This window comes from Corapipo altera, unplaced genomic scaffold, assembly GCF_003945725.1.
Source record: "Corapipo altera isolate COAL_440 unplaced genomic scaffold, ASM394572v1 180, whole genome shotgun sequence".
NCBI classification, from domain to species: Eukaryota; Metazoa; Chordata; class Aves; order Passeriformes; family Pipridae; genus Corapipo; species Corapipo altera.
The window spans coordinates 2,684,735-2,705,022 of NW_020884915.1; the positions used below are offsets into that span (position 1 = coordinate 2,684,735).

The window sequence follows — 20,288 nt, forward strand, 5'->3', positions numbered from 1 at the left end:
CAGAGGGAGACCTGGAGGTGTTAAAGCCTGGAACATGGTCAACACACAAACCCCTCCAATTAATTGCACTGAATTAATTCAAGGGGAGAGAAACATCACTCAAGTTGCAGAGTGAAGGCAGAAGATTTTTAAGCAACACCTCCCAACTGGTTGCAGCCACCATGAAACTCGAACATCCCTGGAATATCAAGCTCCCAGATGAATTTTTTTTAGCAAGAAAACAGTTTCATCATTGAAAGCAAACAGAAAAGCAGCCAAAATAGTCTTGCTCCTCCCTACTACTGTTTCCTGGACAGCAGCCACAGCAGGGGATACACCCACTGAGCACTTGTGCTGGAACTGTCAGTCCTGCAGGGTCCTTCCATAGGAGGAACTGCCTGGAGCAGAGGAAATGGTACCTCAGGAATTCAGGGAAAGGCTCATCACCCGGCCTACAACACCAATGGGACAAGAACGTTTGCACAGACTGTCAAATAAGTCAAAGCAAACACTTTGATTCAATTCCTTTGTTTCGTCCTTTAACTTGCAAATGATGCTTGGAAAAAAATCTGGATTTTTTTTCCTAAGTGTCCCAGTTACAGATTTTTGCAACCGAACAAAAAAAGACGTTTTCACAACAAAATTACCTGACCCAGTTTCAGAAAGATATTAAAAATACAGATTCCTAAGGCCATATTTACTTCCTCAGTTATTCTGACAACATGCTGTAAAAAACTTTTCGCTCTATTCATAGAAACAAATCTTATTTACAAATCAGTATTTCACAAATCAGGAAAAGGTTGGGTATGATTAGAACAGAAAACATTTAGAATGTTTTGGGTTGGAAGGGACCTTAAAGATCATTTCGTATTTATAAAACACATAATGAATTCTTTCTGTCTGGACACTGAAATCACCATTCATGCCTCTTTTAGACACAATAAATGTAGGACTATTAGAAACATATGTTATCTTTCAGTTGTGAATATTTACTCAAAAGTTGGAATTCACCTCCCTCCTGCACCCCCCAGAGAACATTCTGATCACTTAATTAGTCCATCAGAACATCATGAATATAAAGCACAGCACAAGATGTTCCATTGTATTTGAAGGCCGAGCATCTGGAGGTTATTCAAAGTAACTTTCACCAACTCCTTGGACAGATGGTAAAATACAGTAGCCAAACAAATAATACCAACAACATCTGGTTAATTGAGTACAGAGGTACAGCCGTCCATATCTTGGATTATAAATGATAACTATTGACTGAATGTAGTCACTATTTTTTTCATTTCTTTTTTTTAAATCACAGTTTTTGCTGATAAAGTGCACAAACAAATACTGCAAATTTGGCAGTTCTTAAGGAATTTAGCACAAATAGCTAAAATCTGATGAGATATTTACATCACAAAGGATTTAAAGACTGGTTTGGTGAAAACTTTTTCAGTCCCCAGGTGTGCAGGACTACAGGATCCCACAGAACAGGTAGGACTGGAAGGGAGTACTACAATATTGTCTCTCAGTGTTCAATACACTGCTTCAAATAATGTCCTGACTGAAGTGCAACACAAGATTTTTCATTTTTGATCAAAATGGAAGGTTATAACTGTATAGACAACTTTTATTTTAAAAACTTATGCTTAAATCCAGACTGTTTGCAGAGAGAATACATTACTAAAATACCTAACATATGCAAACTACAGGTTTTGGTCAATATTTCCTTCCCAACTTCAATTCTCTTCTGCTAAACAGATACTTTCTTTTATGAAATCTGTCTGTTAATCTTCTGCTACCAGCTGGATACCATGGAAATAGAGGAACACTGAGCTAAATGATGCTTCTGAGCCAAATCCTTCACCATCACATTTAGCTGAGTGACTCCAGGGCACACACAGCTGGTGGTGCTGAGAGGGCCACAACTGTTTGTGCTGCAGAAGCAAGTGGAATTTAAGTCATATTTTGAATGGAAGCAAAACTTGCACTTTTGAATTGCCCTTAAAAATAACAAATTGATAACATCATCATGAGAGAGATATATGGATTCCACTTTACATATTATAAAGATGCTGCATCAACTTCAATCTTTACATTGCTTTAACAGAGCTGTTAATATACAACTATCACATCTCCATAAAAACAGGAATAAAAGCACAAAAACTTGGAAAATACCATTCACAAACCTGTTGCCATAATCAATTTTGGCAGTCACTTTCTTTTTCAGTTCTTTGAGCTCATCTTGGGGCAGTGTCCCAGACAGGATTTGGGATCTCCACTCAATGAGATCATAAATCATGTGCCTCACATTGCGGAACATTTCCCTGTTGTCCTGCTGTTGGGAGGGAAAAAAGGGGCAGAAGTTAGTTTTGAAGCCCTTTTAAAATACACAGAATTAATTGCAATTATAAAACATGAATTTAAAGGGTAAAAGTCTACAACAGCTCTAAAATGGGAGCTTAAATTTTTTATAGCACAGAACACCGAATACAGAGAGTCTGACATTCAGCTTTAGGGTTCTAAATGGGTGTAAAAGTTTGTGTTTATGACACCTTAAAACCTGGGTCATGCTGTATTCAGGCATTCTAGGGGAATATTCACAGGTAACTTTATTCAATGACTCTCTGTCCTGAGCAGAACAGGACTAAACCAGTGCATTTTAACAGCAAGACGCTCAAGTTCTGCAAAAGTCCATCTGCAACAGATTGGAGAATCCTTCCCCTCCCTAGTTAAACCTTCAGAGCAACACTTTAAAATCCCTCAGGGTGCAAAGCCCCAAGTACATCAGTATCTTACAAGTCCACAGGTAACAGCTAAAGGACAGTGAAAAACCAGGAAAACATTAAACCTCATAGGAAGTTAAATACCTGAATTATTTTTAAAGCCTGGAACTGTGGATATTAAACAGTGCCAGCAGTATATACAAACTTCACTTGGAAACACTCAGTTAACCTAAGAATAATTAAATAATTACAATAAAGTTCCCCACTATATAAGAGATAAAGAAAAACTGCAGAAGATGCAGGAAAAGAACATAATGATTCTAAGACTCTGAGAAAAAGGATATCTAACTGTGAAACTTAAAGACTTCAGTCTGTTCCGATTATCCAAAAGCTGCCTTGATTATAGTGGGAGAACCTTCACAGAGAGAAAATACCCATTATTAAAAGCTCTGTAATGTAGCAGAGAAAGACACAAGAGGCACATATGGCTGGGAGCTAAATACAGACAAATCCAAATGGGAAAGTGGCTCCTGATTTTCAATGCTGCAGGCAATCATATACTGGGGAGAGGGAAAACATGCCATGTCCTCTGCTTTGTGGAAATGAAAGCCGAGTATCCATTCAATATTTAAACTCGAATGACAAACTGAATAAAGGCATAAATGTGCCCATTTAATGGTTTTTGATACGCAAGATATGGACAACATGGAATGTCTGTGTAGTCTGCAGTTTGAAACCAGCTACCTCCAGTAAAACAAAGCTCCCCTGATAAAGCAATCCCACTGCACCAGTGCTCTTTATGGCAGTTGACCACACACAATTAATCCTTCAAACACAAACTCATGAAGTGATCTACCTACCCAGAGTAAAGCTGTGACAGGGACTGGAACCCTTTCAGCTACCAAACTGAGGCCACTGGCACCACCTGAACTCAAAATTATCAGCAAAGCACTGAAGCATTGTTTATGATGGATCACACTCCTAGAATGGTTTGGGCTGAAGAGGACTTTAAAGCTCGTCCAGTTCTACCCCCTGCCATGGGCAGGGACACCTTCCACTAGCCCAGGTTGCTCCAAGCCCTGTCCAACCTGGCCTTGGACACTCCCAGGGATCCAGGGGCAGCTACAGCTTCTCTGGGCAACCTGTGACAAGGGTTGCCTTGAATTTTTCCCTAAAATCCAATGTAAACCTACTCCCTGTCAATTTGAAGCCATTCCCCCTTGTCCTGTCACTCCAGGCCCTTGCAAATAGTCTCTCCCCACCTTTCTTGTGGGCCCCCTTCAGGTCCCAGAAGGCCAAAATAATATTTCACCCCAAAGCCTTCTCTTTTCCAGGCTCCCAATTCTCTCAGCTTTTCCTTGTAGGAGAGATGCTTCAACACTCTAATCAACTTCATGACCCCTTCTGGACTCACTCCAAAAGGTGTAGCTGTCACATGTGTTCATGGAAATAAATGGCTGACAAACGAGATGTTAAAAATTAACAGAAAGCAGCATTTCTCTGACATTAGGAAATACCAGACTTCATACTCAGTATAATCCCCTAAGAGGGACATCAGGTCAAAATGTAATTCTCAGTGTCCTCATCAGCCCACAGGGCATGGAGTGTGAGGATAAGAGGGAACTCAGCTTTAAGCTGAAGGAGGGAAGATTTAGATTAGATATTAGGAAGAAATTGTTCCTTGTGAGGGTAGCGAGGCCCTGGCACAGGTTGCCCACAGAAGTTGTGGCTGCCCCATCCCTGGAAGTGTCCAAGGCCAGGCTTGATGGGGCTTGGAGCAACCCGGGCTAGTGGAATGTGTCCCTGCCCATGGCAGGGGGTGGAACTGGATGAGCTTTAAGGTCCCTTCCAACCCAAACCATTCCATGATTCTATAGCAATGGAACTAAGGGCAAGGCTGTTCTCAGTGCCCTTCTGAGACTCTGTTCCTCCTGCTTTGCTTCTGCCTCCCTACTTCTTCCTTGCTCCTCAGCACAACCTCTCTACTATAACATCATGTTAAAGCTCTCTCTTTAATACACAATCTGCTTCTCTTCATTTAAGATATTATCCTTCATCCTTTACTCTGCAACACTGCATCATTTCCATTACACTGTATTTCTAATCTTTATTTTCATGGGTGTGATTAAAAACCACATTAGTCAACACAAACATCTTCATTTCCAGTTGGTGCCTTCATTACCCAGCTTGCACTTTTATGATAGAAGATTTCAAACACATTTATAGGAAACAGACTCTGAATTAAATCTAACTTTAAATAAAAGACTTTCATGTTCCCATTATCTTGTTACAGTGACCTTGCAACGGGAGAGCAGGAGAAGTGTGAGCCAAGGCACCTTAAATCTCACAGCAGGTGTTGCTTTGCATCTGAATTGCACTTTTAGGTGTAAGTTTAAACTCTTGACCTTACTTATTTGCACTTGCATCTGTGTTTTCCTGTTTTCCCATCTGAGAGACTACCAGTGCTTATTACTATAAATTTCTAGGAATACATTCTTATGTGCTTGAAACCTTAGCATATGAAAATAATCAGGTATGTAACTTAAAGGTCAGGATAAACTGGGAACAATTAACTTCAAGTACAAAAATACTGAGAGGAAAAAGGCCTACAGAGATGGTTTTACAAAGGTTTAAGTTTACATCTGCAAACTCAACATTAAATATTCATTTACTTCATAACATAGACAGCCTTAAGAACTGCCATCAAAACCATTTTCTTAATATTATTATATAATAGATTATTCCAAATCCGTCTACATCTTAAAAATCCAATGTATTCCAGAACCCCCATGCAAAATGGGTCATAATTCCTTAACAAATTATTCCTAGATCAAGGTAACACTCTAAAAAACTGATTCTGCACAATAAATATATGGGATTTGAGAAAACATGCAAGAGAATCACTACAGAGGTTTTTTGATTTAACAGAGAAGATGCTGAAGAGCTTTTCAATACTACAAGTAGTCACTAGAAATAGTAAGAGAAAGGGAATTGCATTAGTACTTCCTTCACCATTAGCAGTTCCTTCCTTCTTCTCCCTTCCCAGCACTACTCTTTCCATAAACCATTACCAGTGTAAATGTTTTCCTCAGTTGTTACTTACAACATATAATTGCCTCCATATTATGGACCATTCCCGGAGTGTGGTGGTGACCTCCTGAATCAAGGGGAGCTCGTTGGGGATCACTGTTTCATGTTGGCTGAGGAGGAGGAGGGAAAAAAGAGGTGAATTAAGTAGTACATTTGAGTGAGAACACAGAATCACAGAAACTTAAGGTCTGAAAGACTTTTAAGATCGAGTCCAACCAGCAGCATCACCATGCTCACCACTAAACCATGTCCTCAACTGCCACATCCACATGTTTCAAACACTTCCAGGGATGGTGACTCTACCACTGCCCTGGGCAGCCTGTGCCAGGGCTGGACAACCCCTCCTGTGAAAATTTTTATCCTAATGTCCAATCTAAATCATCTAATCCAGAACCATTCCTAAGAAGGAACTGTTCATTTCCAAAGATGATAATACAGGGTTGAAAATAACATCCTTTACTATAAATTTATAAGCAAAAAGATGATGTTATGAGATACTGAAGTGGTAAACCAGTATGGACACAACATAAAGGGTACTTGGATGGGCTGAGACTATGGAATCACAGAATGGTTCGGGTTGGAAGGGACCCTAAAGATCTGCCATGGGCAGGGACACTTCCACTAGCCCAGGTTGCTCCAAGTCCTGTCCAACCTGGCCTTGGACACTTCCAGGGATGGGGAAGCCACAGCTTCTCTGGGCAACCTGTGTCAGGGCCTCACCACCCTCACAGGGAAGAATTTCTTCTCAATACCTAATCCAAACTTTCCCTTCTTCATCTTAAAGCCATTCCCCCTTGTCCTATCACTTCATGTCCTTGTCAACTTTTCCCACCCTCTCCTTATTTCCATACTCACAAGGATATCAAGACACGCTTCACCAGAACATTTATTACTGAGACATTTATTTCACCAGAAGTCAGATAAAAGCCACATATACACAACCTACAATGCAACAATACTAATCTGTAATTGGTTTTTTTTCCCCTCAAAATATTGGTCTTGCAATAAAAACTCAGGCATTCAACTTCTTACCACAAAGTTTCTGTATGACTTTTTTTAAAATTGTGTACCATGAAAGTAAGAAACACCAACTAGATCTTTTAATATTTCCAAAGTAGGGTACTTAAAGGCAGTTTTGTAATCAGGGAGAAAGATGTCATTATGCAGCAATCTCATGATTAGAAGTTTGATCATTTACATATTTAACGGTGTGTAAAAATAAGTCAGGCACAAAGGAATAAAATATTTTAACCCTGTTTCACTCCATTTCATACCTGGGTAATTATTTAATAATTTCACTCTTTTTTTTTTCTCTCTGGGATTTCGTTGGGGTTTTTTCCTGTTTTTTAACTAAACTTTGATATCAATGTTAGAAACTTTTACATGCATGTCCAGCAAAGCAGATTTGACATATTAGGATCTGAACAGCTGTTAAATAATAAATGCAGCTCAAATATTTAGTGTTGAACATGCCAAGGATGGGAAGAGGACACAAAATAACTTCTCAGTAAGGCAGAAAACAATGCCTGGATAATGGTTTTCAGCAAGGAGACCAGTCTACAAGATTAACTGAAGAAGAATTAAGAAATTACTTCAATTTCATGTGCATAAAAGAAAGGTGTCTCATATCAAAGGCCTCTTTAACACACCAGACAGAAGCCATAAGACTCAAGGGCTGCAAGATAAAAGAAGCTGAGAAAACTGACACTGGACTAAAGCAGAAGGCAGGGATGGAGGAATGAAGGAAGTTAATCTAGGTAATTATTAGTCTAGACAGTAATAAAAGTTATAAAAAGAAATGATAAATTATTAATTCCATGAATAGAGAGAAGGTTATGCTTTAGCTTGAGGCAGCCCTATCCAGCTCTGCTGATGTGACACCACCTTCCACGTGAGGTGAGTTAATAATTTAAAACATTTTAAACACCAAACACACACATTTTCCATCAGCAGCTCCTTGATTAACTGGAAACAAGCCTAAGTCACTTGTTAGTACACCAAAATTACATCAATACAAACAGGAAAATGGATTTTCGTTCTTTTCAAATCAAACTTACCCTTTGCCTTCAACGATTGCTTCCTTCAGATGTATATAGGAGGCAGGAAATATGCCCTTGGAGAGGGAGGGAGAGGAAAGAAACGTGTTAAATAACCAGTTGCACACAACATCTTGTGTTTATTACCTAAAAATATGCCAAGACACTGCTGGGTCTGCAGAGCCATTCACATCCTCTTAAACATCACAGTAGTTGTGTCTGGGATTTTTTTGACACACACTTTGCACGCCCTCTCAAGAAGGTATTATTGCAACCTTAGCAAATACAGATCAAGTGTTTTTAAATTAAATTTCACAATATTGAAGGAAACAGCAGAGACACCTTGTCAGAATTGGCCCACAGAGGGGTTTTTCCTCCCCTATTGGAAGCACAGTTTGCCACAATTCTCCAGGTCCCTGGATCATTATACTCAGGTCATAATTAAGACAGATTTCATTTTCACAGCCTGAAAGAGATGATTTTACATAATCCACTCCAAAAATGACATTTTGTCTAGAACGCACCTCCACTCCTTGCTTTTCCTCACATCTTACCAAGCTTTCTGACCCCGCTACAAGATGTTGTTCCTGATTCCAAATTGTCTCCTACCACTAGCCTACTGCTACTACTACAAGCCAAAAACCAATTCAACACCCAATACAGCAAGACACCAGTTCAGTTTTTCTGAAAAAATATTCTAAATCAATCAAGATTCCAGAAATACAACAATATTTTTAAAATAACGTAAGCTCATATTAAAAAATAATTCAAGTCAAGCTGGGAAAGCAAGTTTCCTCCACCTCACCCTTCAAGGTATAAGTTCAGTTTTCTTATCACATGGGAATGCAAAACCAGGAATTCTTAGAAAGCCACTGGGGGCACAGGAAGAGGAAGGTGGTTTTTTTTTCATCCCAGTTAAAAAATAAATAAATAAAAGTCACTGCATTTAGTGGCAGTCAGAGAAGTGCAGCAACATGTGGACTTAATTTAAACCAAGAAGAACGTGTAATTTCTTCTTAGGCTGTACAAGGCACATTTGTAAAACATAGTTTGTATGAAATTTAATGTATTCCCAAAAAATAAAAAAGAAAATATCAGAACAGAAAACCAGGTCTGGTAAAGAAATGGGTGGGACAAACCACACAGCTCTGTACTTTTAGACATACAGAGCAACTAAAAACACACCTCTGGAGGCAAAGATGACATTTTTGGTGTTTTAGTAAAAAAAAGAAGCAAAATCAGAAGATGTTTAATTCTGGTTAATTACTACTATAAAGTAAAATGCTCAAAAAATAAAACATGACGTTACAACCAGTATTTGTGTGGTTTCCCTTTCTTTTTATTTTTCAGAAAGGTTGCTCTAAACTGCAGCCTGAAATTACACTGCTGAAGATTCCTCCCCTTCTCCCAGAGAAGGGCTGAAAAATCCCATTGTAGAGCTCCGTGTCCCTTTCCAAGATGCAATTGGCTTTCACCAGTAATACATTATTTAAAAAGTGTCAGGCTCTAAATAGACCAAGTAGAACATAAAGTTCTGAACTTTTTACTGAGCCAAAGACTTGGTACATCAGTTACTGCAGAAAACAAGATGGTGCACATTAAAGCACATGTAGTGACCAATATACCCTGACATCGCAAAAAATGGAATCTTAGAATGGTTTGGGTTGGAAGGGACATTAAAGCTCATCCAGTTCCACCCCCTGCCATGGGCAGGGACACCTTCCACTAGACCAGGTTGCTCCAAGACCCATCCAACCTGGCCTTGGACACTTCCAGGGATTCAGGGACAGCCACAGCTTCTCTGGGCAACCTGTGCCAGGGCCTCACCACCCTCACAGCCAAGAATTCCTTCCCAATATCCCATCTAAACCTATTGCCAGTTTGAAGCCATCCCCCCTTGTCCTGTAACACCAGACCCTTGTAAATAGTCTCTCTCCATCTTTCTTGGAGCCCTTTCAGGTCCTGGAAGGCCACAATTAGGTCATCCCAGAGCCTTCTTTTCTCCAGGTTGAACAATCCCAACTCTCAGCCTTTCCTCACAGCAGAGCTGCTCCATCCCTCTGATCACCTCAGTGGCCTCCTCTGGACTTGCTCCAACAGGTCCACATCCTTCCTGTGCTGGGCCCCCAGAGGTGGATATACAACTCACCTTTTGAGTTTTGCTAAAATAAGTTTCCTTTTTCTTTTTTTTTAAGCCTGAAAAATTCACATTGAGCAGAGCTTGGGAATACAGTGATCAGTGGACACGTGTTGACCAGCACACAAGATCTCCACAAATCAACACACCCAATGCCACAAGTTCATCTCTGTTCAGGAGAAAAAATGAGCACTTTGCTCTGGCAACACTCACCTTCTTGGATTTCTTCCGTAGTGTGTAACCTCTGTACCAACCTAGAAGGGAAAAAGGGAAAAAGCATGACAAAGTTCATTCATGTCACCTCCCAGCACCGAGGTTTCTGATGATGCTTCACCCCTGCACATCCTACCTGAATTTCAGTTTTCTACAGGTTTAATATCCTGCATAAAACAAGTAATCTTGGAAGCTGTAAAAATCCCAGTGATGATGATCAAACTGATGGACAAGACATGACAGAGATGGATATTTACATTATGAGTTTAATTACCATCGACTTAATTTTAATTACTAATTCACCAACATAAACAAAAAACCACCTCAAGAGCATTAAGTTTACAAAAATGTGCTGTTTGACTGGTTCAATTTTAAAACCTATTGAAGTTGCACAACTGCAAGTTCTCAAATGTAGATCAGCCTTTAGCCATCTCATCAGAACACAAGAACACTTTGTGATTTATGGTTCACACATCAAAATATAAAAGCAAGGAGCCCTCTTGGAAAACTCAGCCTGGATGGAAACTGAGCCACGCAAACAGGGGTTTTGTACAGCAAAGCATCCATCTCTGGGTGAGGATGGAGAGATCACAAAGCAAATGTGCAAGAGAAATTGCAACCAATAACAGCTGGAGCAGGAAGAAAGTTCAGTGAAGTCAACACATGCTGATAAATTCATTATGCACACTCTGGGACTAGAAGCACAAATTAAAGGCTCAAGCACATGGGATTTTTCAGTCTGCTCTCCTGCAGCAAGAGGTAAAGTGATTCATCACCTTCACACTCCACCAGGAGCTCACCCCCATGTTCACCTGGGGAAGGTTAGTGCCATCTTCTTAGATTTGGAGTCTACAGCCATCACAGTTCACTACCCTACAGAAGCTGCACTGGCCTCACATCTCACATTTCCACTGCCTTCAGAGGAATATCAACAACAGCTGCTGCTGAAATGAACACTTCCTGCTTCTAGCTCAGGTGCAGAGAAGATAAAACATTTCTGCCACCGTTAACTCCACTGCCTGAAACCCACACACAGATCCCAACCCTATTAAATAACTGAATTCCCTCAGTTTTATAGGAATAAACCAACATTTTGAAGTTCCAGAGTCCGCTAAACACTGTAACTCTGCCCAAATGCACTGCACAAACTGAAGAACACACAGTCACAGTATCTCTTCTCCCACCCCATCTTCTGTGCTGCCTCAGGACACCACACTGATTAAAAACCACGTAGCAAAGACAGCTCCTCGTGGCTGAACCTCTGCTTCCTGGAGCTTTGCAGCCAGTAGGAATTGCTCCAAGGATCACAGATAAGAGAGCAGCCAAAATCTGCCTTGGAGAACTGGTTGCACTCCTGCTCATTGTACAGGTCCCAGTGTGGCCAGGCAGGTCCAACCAGGTTCCTCCCTGGCAGCTGGCATCTGGATGGAGCTGGTGCCGGGTATCCAGCCTTGAGCTGTGCACTGGGGAGCCAAAATTTCCAATGCAGCTCTCACTGACTCAACTGGAGGCACTGGGGCTTGCCATGAATACATATGAATACTTCATGCCATTTAAACTCATGAAGTCATCTCTTTTCAACTACCCAAAAACATGAGAGAGCTGGGGCTGTTCATCCAGGAGAAGAGGAGGCTCCAGGGAGACCTTGGAGCCCCTTCCAGTGCCTAAAGGGGCTCAAAGAGACCTGGAGAGGGACTTGGGACAAGGGTATGGAGGGATGGGACAAGGGAGAATGGCCTTAAGATGAAGCAGGGTAGATTTAGATTAGATGTGAGGAACAATCTTCCAGTATCCGAATGGGCTTACAAGGAATCTGGAGAAGGACTCTCCATCTGGAACTGCAGTGACAGGACAAGGGGGAACGGCTTCAAAGTGCCAGAGGGCAGGGTTAGATGGGATACTGGGAAGGAATTCTTCCCTGTGAGGGTGGTGGGGCCCCGGCTCAGGTTGGTCAGAGAAGCTGTGGTTGCCCTATCCCTGGAAGTGTTTGAGGCCAGGCCTCACCCTTAACAAATATTACAGGATATAGTGCCTGGAAATACGGATCCACATAAACGCTCAGCTAAGGGAAGAGACCAGTGAAATACTTGTTTCTCTGTTAAAGCTGCAAAAGACATTCATATATTTGCTTACTCTTGAATGATGCATCTCTTTACTAAACAGTTACACAGAGAAAGTATTTGCTGCATTTAAAAAACAAACAAAAAAACCCTGCAATCAAGAACTAAAATGTTCTCAAAATATTGGAAATAACTTATTTGAAAATCCTTATTTGGGAACCCAAACCCCTTCTCACAACAGCACTAGAAATCAACTGATGCTCAGACACACAACCTTGGGTTTGAGGTTGATTTTCTGTTACATTTCATAGTCATTCACCTTAATAAGCCACATTTAGTGATCATGTTTTTTGGCCCATTCCATCAAATAACCCAAAGAAACAGAATTAAGACAATAAAGATCTGGCAAGTACTAACCCAGAATGTGGTAAATAGTTGTTTTGGGATATCTGCTAAAAAATGAAGGATATTTATGAATTTACATGGCTTTGTTTGGTCTTTCCTTAAGGAACGTGTTAGAAGGAGTAAGAGAAAGTTTTCTAACTTAAGAATAAATTATCTAAAATTCTTCCTGAAAGAAAGGATATTAATTTGACTTTCAACATCAATTAGAAAGTAGCTTCATCTTTACTTTGGTTTCTGGAAGAACACAAACTTTAACAGTGTAACGTGCACATTCATTTCCAACCTCCCAACTCCTGTAAAACAGAAGCTGTTCTCACCACACCTCAAATTTATAGGATCTACATATTATTTGTATATGAAAAAGAACACTTTTTTCCTGCATTCTGGAGGAAAAAAAAGCCATTTCTTTGATTAAAATTTAGTGTGTCAGGTTTTTTGTTTAGTAATAAAAACAAATTCCAAAATAAGTTGTACTAATAGTTAAAAAAGCAAATATTATTTCCCACACACAGTCAAAGTTCATCTTAGCAATCCGTTCCATTCTCCTACAGACCCCTGTCTCTCCTTAAAACAGCTCTTCTAGACTCTGGATGTGGGGCTGAGCCCTCCCAACTGCTCATCCTCTGGTCTCTGCAGAGAGAAAACCAACTGAGCAAGGATTTCCCCATGAGCTTTTCTTGACAACAGTGCAGATTCAGAGGGAAAAATACACAAAAAACCCACAACTACAATCTACTACTTCAAAGCCTACAGACACATCAGTCTCCAAAACTACTCTTAAGAATTATTGCAGAGAACTACTTCAAAATAGTCACGAATCTCCAGCAGGGTGGGAGGAGCAGAATGCATGATAACAGCAGGTATCCATGAGAGAAGCCAACTGTTTTCCCCACAATCTTAAATACAGGGGAAAGGGGTAGACCTTGGAGAAGCAAAATCCCAGATCCTCAGTAAAAAGGAAACACTGAGTCTTCAAAAACCTTTTCTGTCTCATGTTCATATAATTAGGGGGGGTTTTGTGAGATTGGACAGCAGTGGGATGGGCAGGACTGAGGGCAGGTGAGTTCCCAGGCACACACCTGGATATGGATGAAACCTCCTGGGGCACAACCTACACAGATTTTATACCAAGGAACTCGGAGATCAAAAAGCTAAATAATCACCTAATAATGGCAGCTCTGTGAACAAGAGAGATAAGAATTATGGGATCTAATTTCCCATCACAGCAGGGCCTTAATGAGTAATCACTGTAAAGCAGTTTGGAAGAACATTGACTTATTTGCATTTCTTTTAACATGACCTCATCCCATGTGCTTGAAGCCCTGAGAGGAGTGTGAAGGTCTTCCCATTATTCCAGTCCAGAGGAAAAGTGAGTCATCTCCACTGTCCCACTTACTTGGCAGCAGTCAGCATTTGATATGGTTTCAGAGTTTCTCCCACGTTCATTAAATAAATCTATTTATATATAAAAGTACAAAGCTGTGCAATATTTAAATCATTCAATTTGCATTTAAAATCTTTGCATTATTAGATTTTTATTAAAGCTTGTAACGTCAGATAGCAGAACCATTGCTTTGCTCAGAGACAAACTTGGCACTGGAGCAGCAAAGCTCATCTCCAAGAAAATGCCAGCCCAGGAATAATGAGAAAATTCCATTGTACGCTGATGAGCAGAGCCCGTTACTCTTGTTGAAATAACATTGTTTCAGTAAATATAATAATAAAAAAATCCAATTAAGCCAATATTGAAAACAAATTTGTCACACAGATTTCCCAAAAGATCAATGTCTTGAGAAAAAAATTAAATCAATATATTGAAATAAATCACGTTTCCACACGAAAAAAGAAGTTGCAAGATTTTAAACCACACAGAGATTAGTTATATGTTCCTTACACCTTTCCAAACTGCATCATGCCATAAAATTTCAACTCAAGGATATAATAAAACAGCTGTATTTTGCTTGGCTCGGTACTGAATTAAGAGCTGAAAAGTGTTGTGACAATTTCCACATCCTGTTGATTATCAAACTCAGCATTCAAGTTCCCTTTTACATGGATCAAGGAGGAAAGGTTTTGGTACAGGGAACATTTCTACAGTTTCATATCAAAACAAGAAAAGCATCTGGAAAAGCCTGAAATCAGTGCAGGGCACTGTAACACATGTACCCTTCTTACATGAGAGACATAAATAATTTAGGACCCAGGTGACTTTCAAATTCAGATTAAACTCCTCTTAGCAGCAGGTTCTTTTGCATTACCTGAGAGTATCCAAAAAGCATCTATCATTTCACTAACATAGGGCAGAAGCTACAATTAATCCATACAAATAAAGCTGTGAGAACATCCATCTCCCCCAGAAAAGGAAATGACTATTCACCAGGTCATCGACCACACGTGGCTTCACTCAGTTAATTCTGTGTTCATTAGAAATAACACGGTTTGTCCTTAAAAAAGCAAATTAGCAATTCACCACCTGATCCCATCAGAAGGTCATGAACAGAAAAAGGAATGCAGTCATGAAAAAATACTGGGTTTAATTCAGTTTTTGCCACCTTACCTTCATATGTTTCCAGGATGTGCACGGTGTCCCCAATTTGCAAGGAAAGTTCATCAGGTCCCCTGGCATCGTAGTTGTAGAGAGCTGGACAGAGGAAACACTGCTGTCAGTACATGCAAGACAACACAACTTCTAGGATTTTGTTTCTCCACATAATTGTTTTTCTTACTCCTTGTTGCCTTTCTCAATCATTTTGTAAAGGAAAAGAAAAAAAAAAAGGAAAAATTTGGCCAAGTTCTTAAATCCATTAATATTTCCCCTTGTAACAAAAAAGCCACATGTTTACTTTCTAAAGCTGTCCCTCACTCCATTTGTAAGGCTTTGCTTCTTCATGGCAATACAATCAATTAATTTTTGTTGTACTTGCCCATCTTCCAGCACTGTGTGTAAATTTTAGGCAGTTCTGTCATGAACTGCAACATCTTCCACTATCAGCTCAACACGCAGAACACTTACAAAGTGTCTTTCTGAAACTCAAATCACCACCACAAATATTAAAGAACCATTTCTCAGTCACTTTATTAGTTTACTGCATGCATACTATACTTAAAAACACGATTCCAGGATTCCTGAATTCCACTGGTAACTGCATCAACCCACCATATAACAAATTACAATTAAAAAAAAAAAACCAGTAACTCAGAGACCACTCCTCCCTACCCTTCCCAAGAAAAAATCCAGAAACTCATGAGCACTGAGAGTAGCAGAAATTTTTCTGACAAATAACACTGCAAACTAGGTTTGGTTGGAAAAAAAAAATATTAGTAATCTGAAAAACGAAACAGTTGTGATTCCCAAAGCTAAATTTTCATGTTTCATATAGAGTAAACTCTCTGCAGGAAACAAAATCTCCCCACACCAAGTAGGGTCCTCATGACCAAAGGCAGCGACTCTGGTATTTCACAAGACTGAAGTCAAAGAATTTTAGTCAAAGTGGATCCACAAAAGTTTCTGTCTAGATGTGTAACTGCAGCTACTCCCTCCAATGAGGTTATCAGTCAAAAATAGTTGAGAATCAGAATTTCTTATTGTTTGTAATAACTCTTGAGGGTGTCACAGCATTTTTTGGAACACAATAGCAACCAAACTTCCTACCACCACTCAGATAACCACTGCTTTTCTTTCTACCTCAGCTTCCAGAGTTGGTGGGTAGCACTGCTCAGGAGTGCTCCAGTGGGACTCCAGGATACTATAACCGGAACAGAAAGACAGGTGTGACTCTCCTTCCCAGGAAATCTTCACCAGTGTTCAGACCAAAAGAGTTCGTAGAGCATTAACATATTCCACACTCATTACAGGTAATAAAGCAAAACAAAATCCCTCAAATTTAAACCTTAGGGTAAAAGCCACAGTTATAAATTAAGCAGTGAGACCCAGGAAACACCTTCCCTCACCTGCCCAGTTTTCTCCTATCCCAAGCAGTCCTAAGAAGCAGGGGAGAGCCCTATTACACAGATCAACAACATAAATTACATCTGTAAGAACTGGTAACCGGAGAAAAAAAATACTTCCTTGACCTCAAATCTGATAATCAGTTTAGCCCCAAGTGCAGGGAACATCCAAGTGGGCATGTGAGAAGGTCTAATCCCACCACAAAGACAGGGCACAGAGCCCAACCATGGCCTTGACTCCCTTTTCAACCCCCAGGAGTTACTATTTATTCTCCCCAGAACTTCTCAAATCCCAGCTCACAGTGTCACCAAAAACAAATACCTAAAGGGCTGCCTCGGTCTTTTTCTCCGCACAACTCCTCTTTCTTGACAGACTTTATTGTTAAGAGGTAAATAAATAAAAAAAGCAGTTTGGCAGAGAAAACACAGTGTATAGTGTAAGATTATAAATGGAATAAAAGGACACTGCAGGGTAAAAGGAATAAAGGTTGGATGCACTGCAGAGAGTAATATCAGCAGTACTTAAATGAAGGCTTTAAAAAGTAATAAGAGTTTTTATTGTCATCACAACAAGCCAAGCTATTCCTGTTCTAATGTTTTTGCTAATTTTGTCGTTATTAAAGAGAGATAAACCCTCCCTCCCAGATATCTGGCACACGGTATTTGAGAGCCATAACTGCTATTCTGCAGGAGAAGAGGCTCCTGTGAAACACATTAACAAAAATTCCCATTTTAAATTGCTCTGAGCAGAGGGATGACAACCATGGTGAGTACATGGCACGTGGGACCAGCTGCTTGATAACGCTCATCAGGAATGTTTTCAGTTCAGCTTTTGTACATACCAGGGAAAACAAAGTTACACAGTCCTAACTCCCCCAGATTTGTAACGCTGGTCACCCTTTGGGTGTTCACTCAGATCTCTTCAGGGCTCACAAATCAAGAGGACTAGTGGATGTTCATACATCCAAAAATTAATCCAACAAGAGTCTTCAACCTTCACAACTCCGACAAGCAACCCCACTGCCTCAAATCAGACATCCCAATCAGGAAAAATTCACATTATGACAGATTCCAACTAGTCCTGTACTCAGTTCACACTTCAGCCAAGCACTGCTCAAACATTAAATGGAGTAACACTGAGGATCAAAGGCAGCTACAAACAAAAGACACTAAAATTTATGCCCAAAAGTCTTAACTGGTGTCTGTCATAACACAGGTCATGTACCAGGAGCTTCACTGTAATGACCAACCCTTTGATGATGACAAACAGCCATCAAGTGGTAATTACTGCCCAGACAGCTCCCACTGCCCTGAACTGACTGAGGAGCAACGGCCATGGAGGGATGATTTGTCTTTAAAAATATATATGTCTGAAAAATGTGTCTGCAAGAAAAAATAAATCATATTTTTGGCTTGCAGCAGCACTGACAGATCATGAAACAAACAACCAAAATAACTATAAAGTGCATTCCACCCTATGATTACGAAGCAAGGCTTGCACTGCACTGCCTACTGCTATGCAAGGTAGCAGATAACTCCCTCTCAGGGTACCTTTTTTTATGTACAGTGACATCAAAAGATGTTATGACAGAAAATGTTTGATTGGAGCAAACAACAAGGCTTTAATTAAAGGAAAAAACAAAACTTTGGAGGAGTAAAGCATGAAACTGGAATGCTTATATTTTGTTTGAACAACTGTATTCTGAGGCACCATTTAAAATATTTAAAAACCTGAAGTATAACTTCCAATTTTTTTTTCTTTTAACTAAGTTTTGCTTAATTTGGAAAATCCAGCATGACAGATTTTCAGCTGGGAGAGCTCTAAGCTAAATGGAGCATTAGGAATATTTACAACAGGTAACTTCAGGCCTTCCCTTCGTGCCCAAACAGAATTACGGCTCAAGTTCTGGCAAAGGAGTTACACAACCTCATAGACCAGAAACACCTTTGCTACAACACAGAGCAAAATAAAGAACGTGGTTCCTTGAGCATCAAAAGATTTATGATTGAGCCCAAGCCAGGGTGAGTTACCTGGAGGGAGACAACAAGGAAGATGGAAGAGACTACTTGCAAGGGTCTGGAGGGACAGGACAAGGGGGAATGGCTTCCCACTGACAGAGAGGAGGTTTTGATAAGATTTTGGGAAGGAATTCTTAGCTGTGAGGGTTGGGAGGCCCTGGCACAGGTTGCCCAGAGAAGCTGTGGCTGCCCCATCCCTGGAAATGTCCAAGGTCAGGTTGGACGGGGCTTGGAGCAACCTGGGCTAGTGGAAGGTGTCCCTGCCCATGGCAGGGGGCGGGAACAAGATGATCTTTGTGGTTCCTTCCAACCCAAACCCTTCTGTGATTCCATGATTTTTGTTTCATACCAAATTGCCATGACAATTTCCTCGGGTATGAAATTCATCTCTTGAGTGCTGCAGCCCTGTAAATTCACTAAAATTACTCCCCAAATGGTAGATAAACACCAAAATATGACCAAAGTCCTCAGTCACTTTTAGAACCAAGTTAGTCAGAAGGCAGCAGAGCTGTGTGTTGGCTGTTGGACACCTGGAAAGGGCTGGATTTGCCAGTGTGGGTTTGATGTGTTTATGTGAAGAAAAGTAAAAACAAGTTCATGTCTTTGCCAAGCAATGGACTTGGAGGTTATTCAAGGGAGGCTATTTAAATTACTTTGCCCAGAGAAGCTGTGGCTGCCCCATCCCTGTAAAGGTCCAAGGCCTAGGTTGGACAGGGCTTGGAACAACCTGGGCTAGTGGAAGGTGTCCCTGCCCATGGCAGGAGGTGGAACGAGATGGTCTTAAGGGTCCCTTCCAACCCAAACCATTACAGGATTCTATGAAAATACAAAAAAGTCACAGTGACTCATTCCCAAGCCATAGGTGTGATGACTCACCCAGGACAGGAGGTTTCAGGCCACTGAAGGTATTTTTCCTTCTCAGCTGTGCTTCCAGCCAAGGGATTCTCCAGGTAAAGGCTCTCCCTGCTCCCCTACTCCTCCTCCTCCCTCCAAAACCACAAATCACATTGACACAAGAGCCCTGAAGTGCCAAAAGCAAAGAATTAGTGTGGGCACAGAAAGAGCCATTTTTTTCAACTCTAAGGGTTGATAAAGGAAGGAACAATGAACAGGACATTACAGTAATTGCACTAAAACCCCATTTTACTGTTAAAGAATACAAAACAAACACCTCTCCTGACCTGCACTCGTTAATCTGCACACATTAGAAAAAGGAGGACGGCAACACAAGAATTAAAGAGGTGACAAAGGAGAAAAAAAAGAGAAAAGCAAACAAAGACAACATCAATTTATAGTGAAGGAGCTTTTCTCTGACTGTATCAAAGGTGAGATATCTTAAGATACCATAAAGATGTTAGAGAGTAATATTCCCTGGAATTACTTTGCATTAAGGGCTGTATTAATCGTTCCACACTCCTCAAAGAAACCAAACTACATTTAACAGCTTTATTTTACACTGTCTTTTAAAAAAATCCCCAAATCATAACTGTGCTTTTTCAATAAAAGTAGTCTGAAAATACAGAGGTGAAAGCAGTCTTTTGCACATTCTCTAGCACTACAAATCAAAGATACCTGAAGGTTTTACTCCTGTTTTCCCTAAAGTGAAGTGGTTGCTTTCAGTATTAGGGAGACTCCTTAGTCCTCTGCTACTTACCTAGATGAGGTTCTAATTTCTACAACTGAG

At 40.4% G+C, this 20,288-nt stretch overlaps 1 protein-coding gene across 2 annotated transcripts in view; it reads right to left on the bottom strand.

The window, feature by feature from the left end:
* The window catches only part of DOCK1 (dedicator of cytokinesis 1), a 280,476-nt gene that overhangs the window by 242,454 nt on the left and 17,734 nt on the right, over positions 1–20,288 (bottom strand). For both annotated transcript variants that reach the window (XM_027655183.1, XM_027655182.1), the window contains exons 2-6: positions 15,195–15,278; positions 10,173–10,213; positions 7,844–7,899; positions 5,800–5,896; positions 2,160–2,308 (exon numbers count right to left, since the gene is read on the bottom strand). In XM_027655183.1, coding sequence (XP_027510984.1) covers positions 2,160–2,308; positions 5,800–5,896; positions 7,844–7,899; positions 10,173–10,213; positions 15,195–15,278 — 427 coding nt within the window. The remainder of the gene's footprint in view (positions 1–2,159; positions 2,309–5,799; positions 5,897–7,843; positions 7,900–10,172; positions 10,214–15,194; positions 15,279–20,288) is intronic.